Source organism: Cryptotermes secundus, unplaced genomic scaffold (assembly GCF_002891405.2).
Source record: "Cryptotermes secundus unplaced genomic scaffold, Csec_1.0 scaffold1826, whole genome shotgun sequence".
Taxonomy (NCBI): domain Eukaryota; kingdom Metazoa; phylum Arthropoda; class Insecta; order Blattodea; family Kalotermitidae; genus Cryptotermes; species Cryptotermes secundus.
In genome coordinates, this window is record NW_019729943.1 from 365,167 (window position 1) to 383,503 (window position 18,337).

Genomic DNA, 18,337 nt, shown 5'->3' on the forward strand with positions numbered 1-18,337 from the left:
TTCCTTTTACTCCATGAATGAGTTTTATCAATATACTGAGAGTTAGAATATACTATTCCCTGCTACTAAGTACTGTTTTATTATCTAGGTTTTGTATATTGACTCACCCAATATTCTGGGTATTAAGTTTTAAAATTTTGTTGTAAATATGAATGAATGAATTTGACAAGGCAGCTCAACTTTTAACAATGATTACTTTTTAATTTTTAAATTATGTAAAAAAAAAAGATATATTAAACATTTCAAAATTCAAGTGTTATAATTTAATCTATTAAATGTGTCCTTAGATATTATTGCTTAAATATAAATAAGCTAAATTCTAACAGGCTGCTACCATGGAAATTGTAACAATAAAAACCGAATGCAACTATTCGAAGATGTGCAGTACACAACTGTATCTAATTTTATTATTTATCTGGTTTGATAGTGTTATATTTTATCTGGTTTGATAATGTGTGTTATATTTTAGTTATAGGTTAACCACATCAAGAGCGATTATTTATTGTTGACAAATGCTAATTCTTTAGGCATTTGGGCGAAAGGATTTCAAGAATGATGTATTTAATGATGTGACTTGTTCCAGTGTTACTGTTGTAGCAATTATGAATGCTAAATAAAAGGAATGCATGAATGAATGTACGGTTTTCTGTGCCGCTGAAAGTGTACTTGTATACGAAGGTGCGGGTGTAAAATAATGCCCTTACCGCCTTTGCTGACGACCTTCAGGTCATCGGTCTGGCCTTCATATCCAAATAATGCCCTGCAACAATAGTGTTATCGATCAAATGTCAGAGATAATTGTTGCATGTACTGTTATTCACATTAGATCTTAAATGTACTTCATACTTAAATAATATATGTCTTACCAATTTGTCATCGACTTGTCGTCGACTACATCTTTCCACGCAGCTTGTAGCATTTCTTTGTATTTCGTAAGATTTATTGCCATTTTCTTTTTAGCATGCTACACAATTATTCTGAGTGGTACTTTATTCAGTATCACCAGTACCTGACCGTATTAAGCCATTAGCCCTGCCAAAGCTATATTATTATGGAAAGTATTACAACGAATTATCTTAAACACCGGTTTCGCAGAATTTAATCCATCCAATGCTGCCAAATTGCGAGGCAAAATATCTCATATGTGTGAACAGGGAAATGTCCTATATCATTCTTCAAATAAAGTAGGCAAAAGAAGTGTCGGGGTACTACACTTAAGCACATAATGCATACCGATGTGCATACACTGTCTAAAAATATAAAGAGATCCTGTCTCCCTGCCGACTCAATAACTTTCGCATCGGTTGATCTACTGGGGCTATCGGCTTCCCTCTCCCATTTTGTACATTACACCGATCACAGCTGATGCAGCTGATCGCGTGCCCACACAGGGATCACGTTTTCGAATCCAACTTGGAGATATTGGCAGAGAAAAGACGTGACAGACGTAGCCTCAGTGACGGCACAAGTTACTTATGCTGCCATCTATTCGCCGCGATTACAGTATTGCTTCAAATTGGCTCCAACCACTGCCGAAAGCTGTCGGTAATAAGGTTTACAACAAATATATCAGCCTTCCTTCTTTACCTACGGTACTAGCCTATGCCTTCACTCCCCCATACGCATTTATGGCGTAATGCTTAACTGGTTAAGCACAGGAACTTTATCTTTTACTAGCCTATATGTGCCTACCACAGTACCAGCGCGGTCTGAGGTCTAAGGTATGAATGTATGAACAGTCTCGGCTCACTTGAATGCTGGGATCGTGGGTTCGAATCCCACTCAAGGCATGGATGTCTGTGTGTACGTTTATTCGGTGTTTGTGTTGTCCTGTTTGTAGGTAGTATCCCTGCGACAGGCTGATCACATGTCCAAGGAGTCCTACCGTCTGTGTATAAAAGATTACATTCATTCATTTATTTCATTTCCATAGATCTATACAGAAAACAAGTTCCATGAGATGTGGAAATAGTCAAGTTTGAATCTTAACATAGATACAATAAAAACATAGAAAACAAGTTATAGAAATAAATTCAAGAATACATAAATTAATATAATTACATTTCAAAATAACAATTAGTATATAGTAAGCAATCATATTTCTGCCAAGACCCTTTATATATATTGTTACGTTAATTGTAATAATAAGTGAACAATTAATAATTACTTTAGCAAAATAAAATCATCTATTAAAAAATTCATCAAGTGTGTAGAAGGAATTATTACTCAAAAAGTCCTTCAATTTGACTTTAAATTGATTAGGTATGGAAGCAATTTCTTTAAGATTATAAGGGAGTGCATTAAAGACCTTCACCGCCATGTGGGACACGCCCCTACCATATACAGCCAGATTCACCTGGTTCATATGTAGATCCATTCTCCGTCTAGTTAATAAATCATGATAGTCATTGTTTAGAGCAAACTTGTCTCTATTTTTAACAACGAACATCATCAGTAAGTATACATATTGAGCTCTTAAAGGGAGTATATTTAATTCCTTGAATCTATTTCTACATGATTGTTTATATCCACAACCAACCATTAATCGTATAGCTCTTTTTTGCATCCTAAAAACCTTTTCAGCAGAAGCTGAATTACCCCAGAATATCAAGCCATAGGACATGACAGAATGGAAATAAGAGTTATAAATATTACAAAACTGTAGAAGAGGCATGGGCCCTACGGAGGGCTGTAGAGCCATTGATGAAAGAATGAATAAATGAACTAGCCCCTGCGCACTAGGCCACCTGAATCCGCGGTTCACAGAACAGCAATAAATAATTTTGCTACCCTAATAGTTTGTACTACAGAGATTCTAACCTTATTTTAGAAGTGAGTTTAACTAACATAACTTCATTCTATCAGGAGAAATTTTCTTAGCAGTGCTTTTAAAGTGTGAACATTTCATTTACATCAATCCAACGTCCTCCTACTGGAACTTCTGTCAGATGCTTTACAGGATACAAGGAAAAGTCCATGTATGAACTTACATAAACTAGGCTCCATTATGGATCATTGCAGATGAAAATCAGGAGTAGCCGACAACTTGTCTTCTACTCTGAATTTGAAAGTAATCTATCTAATGGTTTAGGTTATCTTGTTGGTCACACACAGATGGACAGACATGACCTCCATATAAGGAATGTTTTTCTTTATTTATAAAGATCTTCTAAAAAGCCATGCTTAACCAGCATTTAACATAGAATTTAAACAAATTAAAATGAATGTACAGCAGTCCCTCAGAGACTATGGTTTTCCATTTGTGGCCAGGTTGCATTAGGTTTTGAATATCCACAGATCTGTGTAAATATGGACAAAGTAGGTGGACTCCTCACTAAGAGATATGTATTTTGTAGGGGTAGGGCTGTAACAGTAGTCCAATTTCCATAAATCTTGCCAGGCATGATGTCTTTCAGGATTATAAGATCCCTGCCAGTGAATGATTGTTATATAATAGATAAATACATATAACACAATTAAAAAGAAAAAAAGTGTACTGTGGGGTGGTTGCATATGCATAATACTCAGTCCTGCGTAAAGAAAATTCAGAAACTATGTGTAGTAAGACTATTTTATATCAAGGTTCAACTAAGGATTTAATGGCACATTGTTTTACAACATTATGTAAATACTACTATTCATGAAACATAGGTCATCATATCGTAAAGTGTGTTGCTGCTATAGTGAAAATTAAAATAAATTGATATGTACCATAATTTTGAAAAGAAGAAAATTATTAGAATGATTTCTAAATATTCTGTACTTACTTACATACAAACATCTTTATTCATCCCACAAAATTTACAATATATAACAAATAAGCTTATTTACAAAAAACTGTTTCTGATTTATAAATATTCCATGTCTCCCAGAATAAACATATATACATACAGATTTGTTTCATACATTAAATATGAGATCCAAATATTTCTTCACAAAAAGTAATATTTTTATGTACATTCATTCCTGTATCCTAACATTTCATAACAAAAATATTCACCTTTTCACAGAAGTTTGCTGTTTTCATAAAAGCAGATGTTTGACAGCACAGCATGATGGAAGTACCTGCAAATGTTGATTTGTCCTTGTAATATATGTAATCACCTTTATAAACATTGTGACATCTGTAGTGCAAGAGTCACCTTCCTGACACTTGTACCTTGTGTGATGTTCTTAAATAGAAGACATTAATAGCTCTTCTTTCTGATCTTCCTGATTACTAAGTTTCAGTGGCCCTTATCTGTTACAAGTATATGTAAAGAAACTTTCACTACAGAACTCGGCACAAACTATAACTTTTCATTTATTAACTACTGACCATAGTCAATGACTTTCCTAATCCTTGCGGAAAAGTTATATGGTGAGATGAATGCTCCAAAATTAAGCAACTTAGGGTTGCTACAGCAACAAATTGATGAGTATTAACAAGTTACATGAACAAAAGTTGTGTAGTATGCCACAAAAAAAAAAAACCAAGCAGAAAATTTGTTTCAGAGTATTGCGTCTATTCTCTGAGTACCAGCAATGTTTTGATATAAATATGTGAAGCATAGCATACAACTTGAATGACCCACTCAACAATTGACTATTTGTGTCTGTAATTTGTGGGAGATGACATTAAATGCTGGCCTCCAAGCATAATTTGATGACCCACAGAACCGAAAAGGAGTACAGGGGAAATGAAAGGAAGTTAATGATGAGACTTTCAGCTGAATTCCTAACCAGTATTACATGACAAAATTTACATGAATGTGAAATGTAAGTGCTAAACAAAGACTATGAGTAAGATTACTAAAGTCATGGAGATGAGCCCTTCCTGAGAAGCTGCAAGTTGTGCAACTACCCAAGAATTTCCAAACATTTTATGGAACCAGATTCATTACCATGTCCACAAGAGCCCTCCACTGTTCCCCATCCTGAACCAGATAAAACCAGTCCATACCACCCTATTGTATCCCTCTAAGATCCAATTTAATATAATCAACCCACCTACGCCTTAGTCTCTTTCCTTCTGACTTTCCCACCAAAATCCCACTTTGCTCCTGTGTATGCTACATGCCCTGCCCATTTCATCCTTCCTGACTTCATAATTCTAACTACACCTAGCAAAGTACACAAAGTTATGAAGCTCCTTCACCCTTCTTCAGTCCAAATGTTCTCTTCAGCATTCTGTTCTCAGACACCCTCACTTTATGTTCTTCCCTAATGCAAGAGACCAAGTTTCACACCCATAGAAAACCACAGGCAGACAAGAAGACAAGTGTTCTGAGCTGAATGGTAGAAAGTATCACCCAAATTTAATCTTCTCTTAATCTCTTCATTAATCAAATTTTCATTTTTTCCTGCCATTCCAAAATATTTTAACTGCACCATATTTTCAAAGTATCTGTTTCAAATGTTTATGTTATGATAATATCAATATGTACTTAGTTATCTTAGTGTTTACTTATAGTCAAACCTCCTTAGTAATGCCAATTTGAGCAATTTTGTTTTTCTTTTTGATATATATGTTATTTTGTAACAGATCCTACATATGCATCAAATGTGGCGGATTGCACAGTACAACCAGTTGCAGAAAGAGTAAGGACACACCAGCAACATACGCCCTATGTGGCGGAAGCCACATGGCAAACTACAAAGGATGTGAACATTATAAAAAATTCGTTAATAGGTATAACATAAACAAGACCAGTGTCATAAAACCCCTAACAACATATGAAACTCCTAGCATTCAACCAATCAACTTCCGTCAACAATACAGCAGTTATGCTAATGTAGTCAGCAATAAAATGAATGACAATGTAACACCACAAGAAACAAACAATGTGCTAACACAGTTCTTAAATGAGTTCAAGTCAATGTTCAATCAACTTATACCACAGAATAGCATGATCTTAAACATGCTAACACTCCTTAGTAAACTGATGAAATAGTGGCCAAGTTCATAAGAGTAGCATTATGGAACGCAAATGGAATGCAACAACATCAAGAGGAGATAAAAGTATTTCTGGCTCACAATCAAATAGATGTGCTACTAATAACTGAAATGCACTTCACAGAAAGAACATATCTTCGCATACCCAGCTATAAAATGTACTCTACAAACCACCCGGATGGCACAGCCCACGGAGGTACTGCAATTCTAATTAAACAAACACTTAAACACTATGAAATGCTAAAATATAAAAAAATATTTTCTTCAAGCCACATCAGTAAAGGTATCAACATTACCATATGAATTAACGATAACAGCGGTGTATTGTCCTCCTAAACACAACATAAAGCTAAACATTTCCAAAACTTTTTTCAAACCCTAGGACCAAAGTTTCTTGCTGGCGGCGATTACGACAGCAAAAATACCATATGGGGATCACGGCTAACAACAACAAAGGACAGAAAATTAGTCAAAACAATAGAAGAAAAAACTACTCATTTATATCATCAGGAACCCCCGCATACTGGCCAACGGATCCCAACAAAAAACCAGACCTGCTAGATTTTCTTGTCACTAACGGAATCAACACAATACACACAGACGTGGTATCAAACTACGACCTGATATCTAATCACTCCCGTCATAGTAACTATAGGCAGGACTACTGAACTGAAGAAACCCATACCGAAACTACATAATTTCAGAAAAAAAACTGGGAAGAATATCAAGAAATACTACATCAAGGCATTAATCTAAACATAAGACTAAAGGAACCAGGAGAAATAGAGACGGCTACAACAGCCTTCATAAAACTTCTACAAGAAGCTGCTCAAAAAGCAAAACCTCCCATCAAGCCAAGAACATATCTAAATGATGTACCGATAATTATCAAGAGACTAGTGGCTGCAAAAAGAAAAGCTCGAGTAATATGGCAATGCACCCATGCACCCGCAGATAAAAACAAATACAACCAGCTGAACCTCAAAATGAAGAACAAGCTCAAAAAAATAAAATACCAGAGCTTTGAAGAATATGTGACTAAACTAACTAGATATGACAATTCTGTTTGGAAACCGATCAGGAACCTCAAGAAACCCAAGAACAATGCACCACCAATACGTAAAAATAATGCAGAACCATAGGCCAAAAGCGACAAGGAGAAAGCTGACCTATTTGTGGAACATTTATCTACCGTGTTCAACCCGCTCAATGAAGAACTCGACCACCATATAGAATATCACCCAGCACCTCCTTCAAAAATACAGAACCCCCTCAAAATGACAACCACAAAAGAAATACTAGAAGTAATTAAATCACTCAGTCTGAAGAAAGCTCCAGGCACAGATCTCAGTACAGCAAAAATGCTGAAAGAATTGCCAAGAAAAGGTATAGTACTACTGACATATATCTACAATGCAATACTCCGAACAGGATACCGGCCGAAACCCTTAAAGATTGCAAACATAATAATGATAGGTAAACCTGGAAAGGACCTAACAGATGTAAAAAATTATCGCTCTATAAGTTTGTTACCAATCATGAAAAAACTACTGGGACAAATTATACTACGAAGAATCAACAAAGACCTACCGCCTAGCGAATGGATCCCAGATCACCAATTTGGATTCTGCCAAGCTCACTCTACCATACAACAGTGCCATAGGATCACATGGGAAATAAGCAAAGCCATAGAAAACAAAGAATACTGCTCTGCAGTTTTTCTTGATATCAGTGAAGCATTCGACAAAGTTTGGCACCAAGGATTGCAGCATAAAATTAAAAACCTTCTCCCAATATCATATTTTCGAATATTAAAGTCCTACCTACAAGAACGAGAATTCTACACTAAAGTAGGAGAAGAAACTTCCAGAAACTATACAATTACTTCAGGCGTACCACAGGGGAGTGTACTTGGACCAATTCTCTACATACTAAACACATTCGACCTACCAACATCGCAAAAAACTATAATGGGGACGTTCGCTGATGATACAGCTATACTTGCAAGTCACCAAGAAATTTCAACAGCAGCATCCTACATACAAGAACACCTCAGTCAACTTCAACAATGGATGCACAAATGGAGGGTTAAAGTAAATGAGGCTAAATCAACGCATGTAATATTTCGATTGAAGCATGGGGACAGTCCAACAGCGCGAATCAACAATATCGTAATACCACAAAAGAGCACAGCTAAGTACCTAGGGTTACACCTGGATAATAAACTAAACTGGAGAGAGCATATCCAAAAAAGAAAAACCAGCTAGTAATGTCCATGATATGTATGCCGCGTCTGTCTTGTAATGCACTCAATTTCACCTGTTATTTCACAACATGTTTCGGCAACATAGTGCCATCATCAGGTGCTCCATTTACGTTAATCTATTGCATTGCTTGCCATTATGCCATTGTAAAATTATTTAAAAAATATTTTAAAATATTCGTCAATTATAATAAATTTTTATACACTAAAATCTTGTTAAGATATTCATCTTATATGTCCCAATTCAAACCCGCGCATAGTTCCTCTACTATGGGAGTCAACATAATACTGCCAAGCGGTCCACAAGTTAATTACTTCCCTTCATTCCAATCGTTATCAGCCATCAGGCATTCTGATTCATTGGCAAAGGTGATATGCACCTCACAGCAAGCAACGTACCTCTTGCCATGAATAGGACAACAAATTTAAAAAGAACTCTCTCTAAAGGTAAAAAAAAAATGCCCATTCTGATAATTCAGTAACGACGTATGCAGTCGTAGAAACCACCTGATAATGATCTTCATAGATCAAAACATGCAGTTGGAAGAAAATAAAATAATCTGAATATTAAACAACTTAATATCTCTTTATAATCTTGCTGTTTTCACATTTGGACATTACCTTGCGAGATGCAGTATATCTTTTTCTGCTACTTCACCATTGTTTGTGCTGCATGTTTAATCACCACAGCCTTAAAGTATAAAGTACAATGATAGCGCCTGATACTTCCTCATACATTACTCTGTTTCACCCCAATACTTATTTTCCTGACATGAAATGCCTTTTCTTTTTTGTTGAATGATATTTGCGTGAGCACAGGATCCCATGACATTTTAAATCAGTGAAATATCACTTTTGTTTGGTAACTTTGAAGGTACTTAATGCAACCTTTTGGCTTCTGTCATTGAAACATTGCCTCTCTCACTTTCTTCTCTTACATAATATGAGAGTTGTCCTAGGTGCAATCAGTGCTATGAACATGCTAAATGCTTAAAAAGCGTTAAAACATTTTATACATAGTTCAAATTATTAATGATGACTTGTAAATTTGCAAGTCTAAAAATGAGAAACAAATTGTCTTTCATTCAGGTAAATACAGTCGCAGTCCCTTTTGATATAATCCCATGCTTAAAACAAAAGCAGTGACAAGGAAATTATAGAAGTCTGAGGATGAAAAATTAGGATTCAAATCGAGATCAAGAATCTTCTTAATTCATTCTAAAATATTTGACTCATAGACGCCTACAATGTTCTAACAGGTGTGAGAAGGCCTTGATGGTTGGTTGCTGCTGATATGAAGCTGGCATTGCACAACTGACCACACTGTGACTCAGACATGATTTTCTTTGAGTCTCATTATATACTGACACATGGAACAAACATTAAAATATTATAAAATATATATATCATGATTTTTATCACCTTTCTTTGAGTAATTTCGTAAATTCAACTCATAGATTACTGAAATCTGTAGGATACTTCTGCAGATGAAATATGTGGATGAAGGTGCAAGTAGATAGATGGACAAACATGTTCTCTACATTATGAGTTTACTTTAAGCAAAGAACACTTAAAACAATTAGTTAAGACATTAATTTTAAGACAACTTTTATGGGATGTATTGATGGCTGTACCAATTGGAATTATTCTGTGTACAGTAAGAATTATGAAACAGGAAACAAGAATGGAATAGAAAGCAACACAGCACATTTTAATTTGAAGTACTAATCCAATCAGTTGCTTGGAGACACTGAAGAATGCAATGGAAAATATCAGGAATGCTACTGACAGCCCAGCAGAAATTTCAGTCCCAGTTACTTGTAGCTTGCTGCTTCACACTTTCTTGGCTTATCCTTCAGCCCTGGATGTGGAGGCAGTACAGTCCCTCCATTCATCAATGACCTTCTGCCAGACTGCATGATGTCACATCCCAGAAGAGAGTGCTCTTTATATACACAGTCACTGGAACCTCAAATCTCATGCATGCAATATGTCCTATAGTTAACAAATTAACAAATAAGGAAACTTTTCCATGGCTGTTTATAGTCACTGAAGAAGAATGAGGCATGCCATTTCCAAAGCTGAGCAAGTCCAGTGTCTTAATGCACATTGATGTGTCTCATCTCAATGTGGGACCCTGGCATGCTGTACTCTGAGCGGCACCATCTGCTGTCAAGTCCCAGTGCAGCAGTCGCTTCAGAGGCCTGCAAAAAGTTATGCTTCCATGTTTACTTAAACTGTTTCCATCCACAATCAGCATCCAGCAGCAATTATAAATCACTAAGTATACAATTTTAGGATACAGTCTCTAGCCATCAACCAATGAACACTACACCTAGTAAACAAAGGAAGAAAAACAGCAACACCCCCATACCATGGATGTAGGCCGTGCCATAGCTCAAGCGGTCAGTCGCTGGCTTCCCACCGCGGTGGCCCAGGTTCCATCTCGGGTCTGGTCAAGTGGGATTTGTGGTGGACAAAGTGGCGCTGGGGCGGGTTTTATCCGAGTACTTCGGTTTCCCTTGCCAATCTTCATTCCACTAAATTCTCCATCATCATAATCACCCTGGGCAGGTTAAAATAGGCCAATCAGTGGCCGCCATGCCGAGTGGACCCAGTTGGACTCCACCCTCCACTAAGTGAATTTAAAAAAATGTAATACCATGGATGTAGTAATGAGGAAGTATGCTAATTTCACCCATTAAGTAATAGAAACTTGGATTTACACTCAACCGTAATTTGTAATAATTTTTACTTGAATACAAGATGCCAAAATATAAATGCTAACATTGCGCCAGCTCTGGAAAATACTAAGGAAACAGCTGATGATGGTCTCAGTATTAACTTAAACATGTTGAACTATAATAACGCTACTAAGTGAACATGAGAGTGCGAAACAAAACAGCTGGTGAACATTACAAAAATTAATGAGGAATGGATGATGATGATGATTATGACAATAATTATTGGGGATTCATGCCTCTACATACTTTCCATCACCTAAAAATGTAAGACATAGACTGAAAGATTAAAAGTGAAGCAACTTATTTGCCATATTTGTAATTATAACAGACATACATTTTTAGGTAAAAGTCTGTTGGTACATTTGTGGTGAATCTCTACATGAAATATCACATCTTTGGTGGCAATGGTTCATTAGTTATCACTCTTAAAGGAAACACTGAAACTACACTCTGAGAATGAAACTTATTCACTTCAACACTTGTGTGTTGTACATCAACTTTTATCAAAAGGGATAACGAAACTGAAGAGATGCGCATTCATGTGCACACATGCACACCCAAACACCTACCACACATAGACACAGACACGGACACACACACAATTTCTCTTATGTTCACAAGTGACTCTCAGAGTAACCTGCTAAATCAAAATAAATTAGCTGGACAAAATTTAATGCAGGCCCAGTGTACTGAATTTGTTCAAAATCAGCTACACAGGCAAAACTAAGAACTTGTTTCCTAGTTTATTTTCTGGTACAGATCTACAAACTGGTGAACATTTTAAATTATGGGTTTCATTATTATCTGCAAAGTCATTTTATACATTTGTTGAAAAGGTTACCCTGAATGAGGTTTCATAATCACTGTAGAGTTTAAGGAGATCTGTATTTCATCACATACAATTTTATTTTTTGTAATTGAGCTGCTTTGATGAAATAAATAAATAAATCATCATTTGCGATTCATATAAAATATGATACATATTAGATGAGACAAACCAAAATGTATTTCACATGGAAATTCATAGAACAAACACCCAAAATAACACCATCTGTAAACACATGTTAAAATGTTTTGTAAAAGAATAAGATGGTCACAGAGACAGTCTAACAAATGTACAGACATGAGCTACCATACTACATTCATTTCATGCACCTCCCACAGAACTCCTAAAAGATTTCAAAACTTCATGTTTCAGTGTTGTTCTCTGTGTCTTAAATCATTACATTTGTTATCACAATTGCCTACTGTTCGAAGCAGCCAGCATAATAAGGTACAGGTTACGAGCATACAATTTAGCTAAATTGATGATATAGCAGTCTACACATTTTTGGTTGCAATATTAATAATCGTCAATTAAAACTGCTTATTAGATTTTAATAGTTGAGAATCTACTGTGGTCTGAGCATATGAAAGTCTTTTGGATCTTACATTAGGGGCACTACTATAGCGAGATTCTGTGGTAGGACCCACAAAGGATGTAGAGAGACGTTTTCCACCCTGACGCAACTTCCTGCTGAGACAGCCACCAGCACCAGGAGGACCCATGCTAAGGGAAGAGCAGTCAGTGTTGGAGTAGCAGCGTCCAGGGCGCAGCGGTCTGCAGAAGAAACCTTGAAGACTGCCAGAATGCAGCCAATGGCGCTTCAACTCTGCTCGAACCTCACCATTCAGAAAGCAGTACAGGACTGCCACGAAGAAACCCTTCAAAGAGAATGGTTTTAACATGCATACTTGTGCCTGAATAAATAATATGTTATAAGCAGTCTTTGTACCATGCTAATATCATTACATTTTGCTTTAAGGTATTGTTCATAACGTATAGGCCATGGTTGAGTATATTTTTCCAGTCTGAATAAATGGGGTGTTTATAACGAAACGTATGGGATAATGGCTGCAAATAAATTCATAAGGAGAGACACATAAATCAGAAATTTCAGTACTGTGTGCATTCATATATATAATTCTGAGGAATATTTATACAGCTGAACAAAACTCACTGACATGTTAGTACACCTATAAATGTTGGTGTAGAATGCAAGATCAATGAGGTATTTCTCTATGTGCATTACATATTACTTCCAGTCTTGTAACAAACCAAAATTTCTTGCAAGCCACATCCAATAGCCAGTAAGTTCCAGAGCTGTTTCATTGCAGTAGTTCAATGAAATACTGCAGGGAAGTACACAATATCAACAGCCCTATGTTTAATGCAGAACACGGAGCTGTGGTTTAGGGAACAAATCTGATCTGTAAGACGTCTGTGACAGTATATACATTTATTACATAAATAAGATTCTGTGTGAAAAAACAAATAATTACTCATACATCAACAGCACAGTTGAAGTGTGCTTTCCTGTACACAAGATAAACAAGATCAGGAAAGAAGCTCTGATAGTACAGAGTACTCATTCCTGAAAGTTACCAGTTCTTGCACTGTCATTAGGGTTATACTTCTTACTCTCTATTTATAAGGATACCTATGTGACAAAATTCAACAGTTTAACTGCAGTAATTTATTATTATTATTATTCTCAAACTGAAAACAAATACAGATTTCATGTGGTTGCAGTGTGTTTCCTTGATTCTAGATATATACAGGATGTCCCAGGAGGAATGTGCCAAACTTCGGGAGGGTGTTCCTTATGTTAAAGTATGCCGATATAACCCAAAACACCTATGTCCAAAGTTGAACGGTTACGGAGATAATGGCCAGAGAAGTGTCAAACTTTGACCGGGGTTACACACTTGTTGATTACAAAATAGATATTAAAACTGGCAGGAATATGTGGATTCTGTAACGTTAATAATGTACGTAACATCAAACTAACTTGTGAGTGACATGAAGCCATAAAATTGAAGTACAAAAAACTCGCATGCCATCTCAAAGTTGTCGTTAAGAGTTCCAAGCACTGTACATGACACATGAATGGTAAACGATGACGTAACGTGCAGACTGCGCGTTCTGATAAAGCCAACTCCATAAGCACGGATAGGATGAATCACGGCAGTCAAGGACAAACAGAGATAATTCCTCTCAGCTGATAGGTATAATCCGTGGACCCGCTAGAAGACCACACTTTTCTCGGGCCATTATCTCCGTAACCGTTCAACTTTGGACATAGGTGTTTTGGGTTATATCGGCATACTTTAACATAAGGAACACCCTCCCGAAGTTTGGCACATTCCTCCTGGGACACCCTGTATATATATATATATATGATATTTAAAAAGTTGCATATTTGTAGAACCCCTTTACTGTAAAGTAAATCATGACTCTTAAATTAAATGTATGCTGTTTCTTTCCTAATGCATTTGCACAGCCAATATGTTGGTATGACGGATAGTATAGACTTAGAATGTAAAACTTTTGTGTAATCTGTAATGGCATTATGCTTATAACAAGTGTCAGTAAAGTTTACTGACTGCTCATAAAATTATTTTGGGAGGCACACACATAGTAACACAAAGTGATTCACTCAGAGGAGGTCCAGAATTGACACTTATAAACCATGAAAAACTAACTGATGAAAACGAAACTTGTCTACACTGTACACTTCAAAACTCTGACTTGGGGGCTTCCTGCACAGTTCAGACCACTGTGATCCATATGCTGTGTGGCAGAATAATGTGTATGAACATGAAATGCTGGTGATGTTGGTCTGCACCTCCATGCAGGGAAAACCCTATTTCAACACCTTCTGCACACCAGTTATCTTCACACCTACCAAGGCATGTATTTTCCAAGTTTCATTTTTATTACTAAATTATTATGTGATTAATATTTCTTAACCTTGGGCTTCCTCTGAGTTAATCATCCTGTACCATAGATAGTTTTTCCTTGATGTCTGAAAAGTTCGTGATATATCTACAGATATACTTATCAACAACTTCAGTCTTGAGGTCCATGCAATAGTTATCAGATATGTAAGAATTTATGTGAAGCAAGTCTAGTGACATGTTTGAGTGAGGTTATTGCTTTCTCTGACCTGGAAGGAGGCAAAGAGCTGGTCACAGAAGAGCCAGGCTATCTCAACACCTGCATGAACGCCCATACTGTAGCTCATACCCAGGAACACTGTATAATGTACTCCAAACAGAGGAACCAGTACTAGCGTAGACTTCGCCCACCGTCTGGAAGGGACACACTTGAGCGAAATAACATTCTTCATTTCATAATGGCAACCAAAGAGCTTAGATCTTCCTCTGTATATCTGCCTGCATGTTTCATCTCTGATGCAAAAAAACGTATTTTCAATAAATTTGACATAAAGTCCACACTGCACATCATTAGGTGAATTAGATTTTGATCTGCATTAATCAATATTAATTTTTACTTTGCTGCAAAGTCAACCATATTACAGTCTTCCTAGTACACAGTGTATTAAACTATGTTCCCCTCTGAATCTAATTAATTACCCATCATAGAGGAATGTGCTTGAAATGAAAACTGTAAATCTGAAAATAAAATATACATTTTGTCATGTGCGTAAATTTTTGGTACTAGGTTTACATATTTATTTAATTTTGGGGGGCAGGGGAGGTGTTTGTGCATGTGCGTGTGTGTGTATAAGCTTTATTTCAGTTTTGCATCAAGTAGGAGTTATGTAAGGATGTAGTAAAGAAAATTAGGTTAGCTGTATCTACAACCTTCAGTACAGACCACAAGCAGCAGACTTCACAGAAATTTGTTCAATAATTTCAGACATGAACCATGCAGATGGATATCACCTAACAGATATGCATTCATTTAATGCGCTTCTTATAGAGAAAGTACACAAAACATGACACAATTTAAAATATAAAATTTAAGTCTAACTATTATTTGATATATTTTTCCAGTTGGTATACATTTAATGCAACATGGTTCCACGTTATTTGGTAACCACTGACTGGCATCGTCTGCTATAGCATTTTCTGTACAATAATTAACATGAAAAGAAGTTGGATATCTTCTTATTACATCACTTTACATCTAAACTAGAACTGTAGATGAATATTTAAAGGTCGCAAGTTAGCACAAGTTGAAAGATTATAAGGTGTATCCTTGTTTGGAGTGCACATTACACTTAATTCAAAACTGATGACTGCTACTATATTCTGGGATATGACACCATGTACCATGGTATAAAATTACCACCGTTTTGAAGAAACTTGCTCCTTCAACCTTCAATACAGGAGCTGCATGGAAAATGGGGGTATAGTACCAGGAAAGTGTGCTTATTGTCTTGCACAATTTACTATTCCACACTGAAGATTGAGACAGTTGGTTCCTCCAAAACATTTGTAATTTCTATTAAACTACATGGCATCACATAGTAGAAGAAAGAAATCTTCATATTCATTGGCACAATAAACTCAGTCTAAAGAAACATGATGATAATGATGATGATGATGACGACGAGGACGATGATGATGATCATGATGAACTACTCACTGCAGAGACAGGACTAATCAACAGCGAGTATAAAATGTCCACAAATTTAAATTCCATGCAAGCAGATAAGCTGCACTACACAGAAGCATATACTATTATTCCCTAAAATACTCTAATCCAAAAAAGAAATGCATCATACAGAAATTATAGACCTTAACATGGTCTATGTGACTTCATGTTAAGATGTCCATGCATTGTCCTTGTATTGTAGATTACAGTGGATGACACATATCATTGCACAAATCTTCATGCAGACCGCTGAAACATGTCATCACATTGCATTGTCTGTCTAGGAAATGAAGCAATCACACAGGCAGATTGGTGCCCTCACCTGATGCAATCAGTACAAAAATAGAAGCATGTTTATTGATGTAACTGAATTGTGTCATTGAGCACTCACCTGTAGGTTCTGGTTTCATCACACACTGAGGCTCTGAGCTTGAGAAGCAGCACACGGACAATGTTCAAAAATAGCACGAAGTTCAGCTGCAACACAATTACAAATGTGCTGAAACTGGTTTCACTCTTGGTGGGATGAGACTGAATCCCTTGGTAATGGGGCCTGAAATGGACTTTTGTAATGGTCTACTGATAATGGAAAAGTACAGAGAACTGGTGGAATAACTGGCAGATGGAAACCAAAATGCTTGGAGAAAAAGCTGACCCATGTCATGTTGTCCACAATGAGTACCACATGGACTAGACTTGGTGGTGTTGATAAGCCAGCAATTATTCACCTCAGCCATAACATGGCCTATCATGACAAGAATTATATTGTCACATGATGGAGTGAATTGGGAATTGGATTAACTGAATGTTTACAGAGTGTACTTACAATTAACTATAGCATTATCATTCATTCATATACTCTGCAGTTCCTTACAATATGCACTATGTCCTCTCAGTCTGCTGTGTCTTCATCAATTGTCTGATAACAGCTTCTAATGCTGTAGGTCCCTCAGCTTCCACGTTTTATGGCATCACGTCTTGACTGGCTGTCGCCTATATCACTTCTAACTCGGTCAGTCAGTCAGTTGGTTGGTTGGTTGGTCAGTTTTCGTGCAGTAATGAGATAAATAAGGAAGAACCACTTGCTTCTTGTACTCACAAGTATGGAGAAAGTTGTGGGGCCACGGATCAGCAGGAAGAGCAGTTCATTGGAGTTGGTGGTCCAGCATAATGTGTCCTCTAACAGAGCACGACCTGCCACCCATGGCAACACAAACAGAGTCGGCAACCCTGAAACACGCTCACACATATTATGGTGTATAAGTGGGCATAATGTAATAAGTCACTTAAATATGTTTCTAAACTTAAATGCCTGTGAACAAGGACTCAAAACAACAAGTTTTCCAGATTAAATTAAATTTTCGTGTCTTGAATATTCCATAACATTAATAAAGTTGTTGATGAAAATGGAAAGAAAAACACAAGGTTAATTGTATTAAAGGTATCACTAGGAGTAACCTGCAGTCAGGAATAGCAGAAGTATGCAACATTAATTTTTAAAAGTCTCTGTCATTTTCACATTTACTATATGCAAACAACACTTAACTGAATCATGAAAGAAAAGTTAAATTTGAAGAGCCAATGAAGAGAGATAAAAGTTTTTTGTGGTTTGTGTTATGACACTGTTAGTATATTAGACTGAATAGCATTCAATGGTATGAGGACTGGTGACTAATGAATTGGAAAGTATTTGGAATAAATGACCATGGTTTAATTCAGGTAATGTCCTGGAATTTCCCTAGGAGTGTTGACGAAAACAAAAAAGAACCTCAGTTAGGACAGCAGGTGTCCTGGGCAACCCTAGCATCCTAGTTGCGCCAAGAAGGCTGCATGGCACTGGGATGGAAATTAGCCAGTATCATTAACGAACTCCCCGGAACACCGGATTGCATTCCGTTGCATTCCGGAGAGACCCGACCTCTTGTCAGACAGGGTGCCCCACAACAATA

General features: G+C 36.7%; 2 protein-coding genes across 2 annotated transcripts in view; both read right to left on the reverse strand.

Annotated features, from left to right (window-relative positions):
- Positions 1 to 1,351, reverse strand: part of LOC111865915 (drebrin-like protein) — a 30,820-nt gene extending 29,469 nt beyond the window's left edge. The window contains exons 1-2 of the mRNA XM_023854361.2: positions 867 to 1,351; positions 705 to 760 (exon numbers count right to left, since the gene is read on the reverse strand). Coding sequence (XP_023710129.1) covers positions 705 to 760; positions 867 to 949 — 139 coding nt within the window. The 5' untranslated portion in view covers positions 950 to 1,351. The remainder of the gene's footprint in view (positions 1 to 704; positions 761 to 866) is intronic.
- A 7,006-nt stretch (positions 1,352 to 8,357) lies between these two features.
- The window catches only part of LOC111865909 (secretin receptor), a gene marked incomplete at its 5' end in the record, with an annotated part of 82,122 nt that continues 72,142 nt past the window's right edge, over positions 8,358 to 18,337 (reverse strand). The window contains 5 exons of the mRNA XM_023854349.2: positions 8,358 to 10,402; positions 12,374 to 12,646; positions 14,932 to 15,076; positions 16,780 to 16,865; positions 17,488 to 17,618. Coding sequence (XP_023710117.1) covers positions 10,298 to 10,402; positions 12,374 to 12,646; positions 14,932 to 15,076; positions 16,780 to 16,865; positions 17,488 to 17,618 — 740 coding nt within the window. The remainder of the gene's footprint in view (positions 10,403 to 12,373; positions 12,647 to 14,931; positions 15,077 to 16,779; positions 16,866 to 17,487; positions 17,619 to 18,337) is intronic.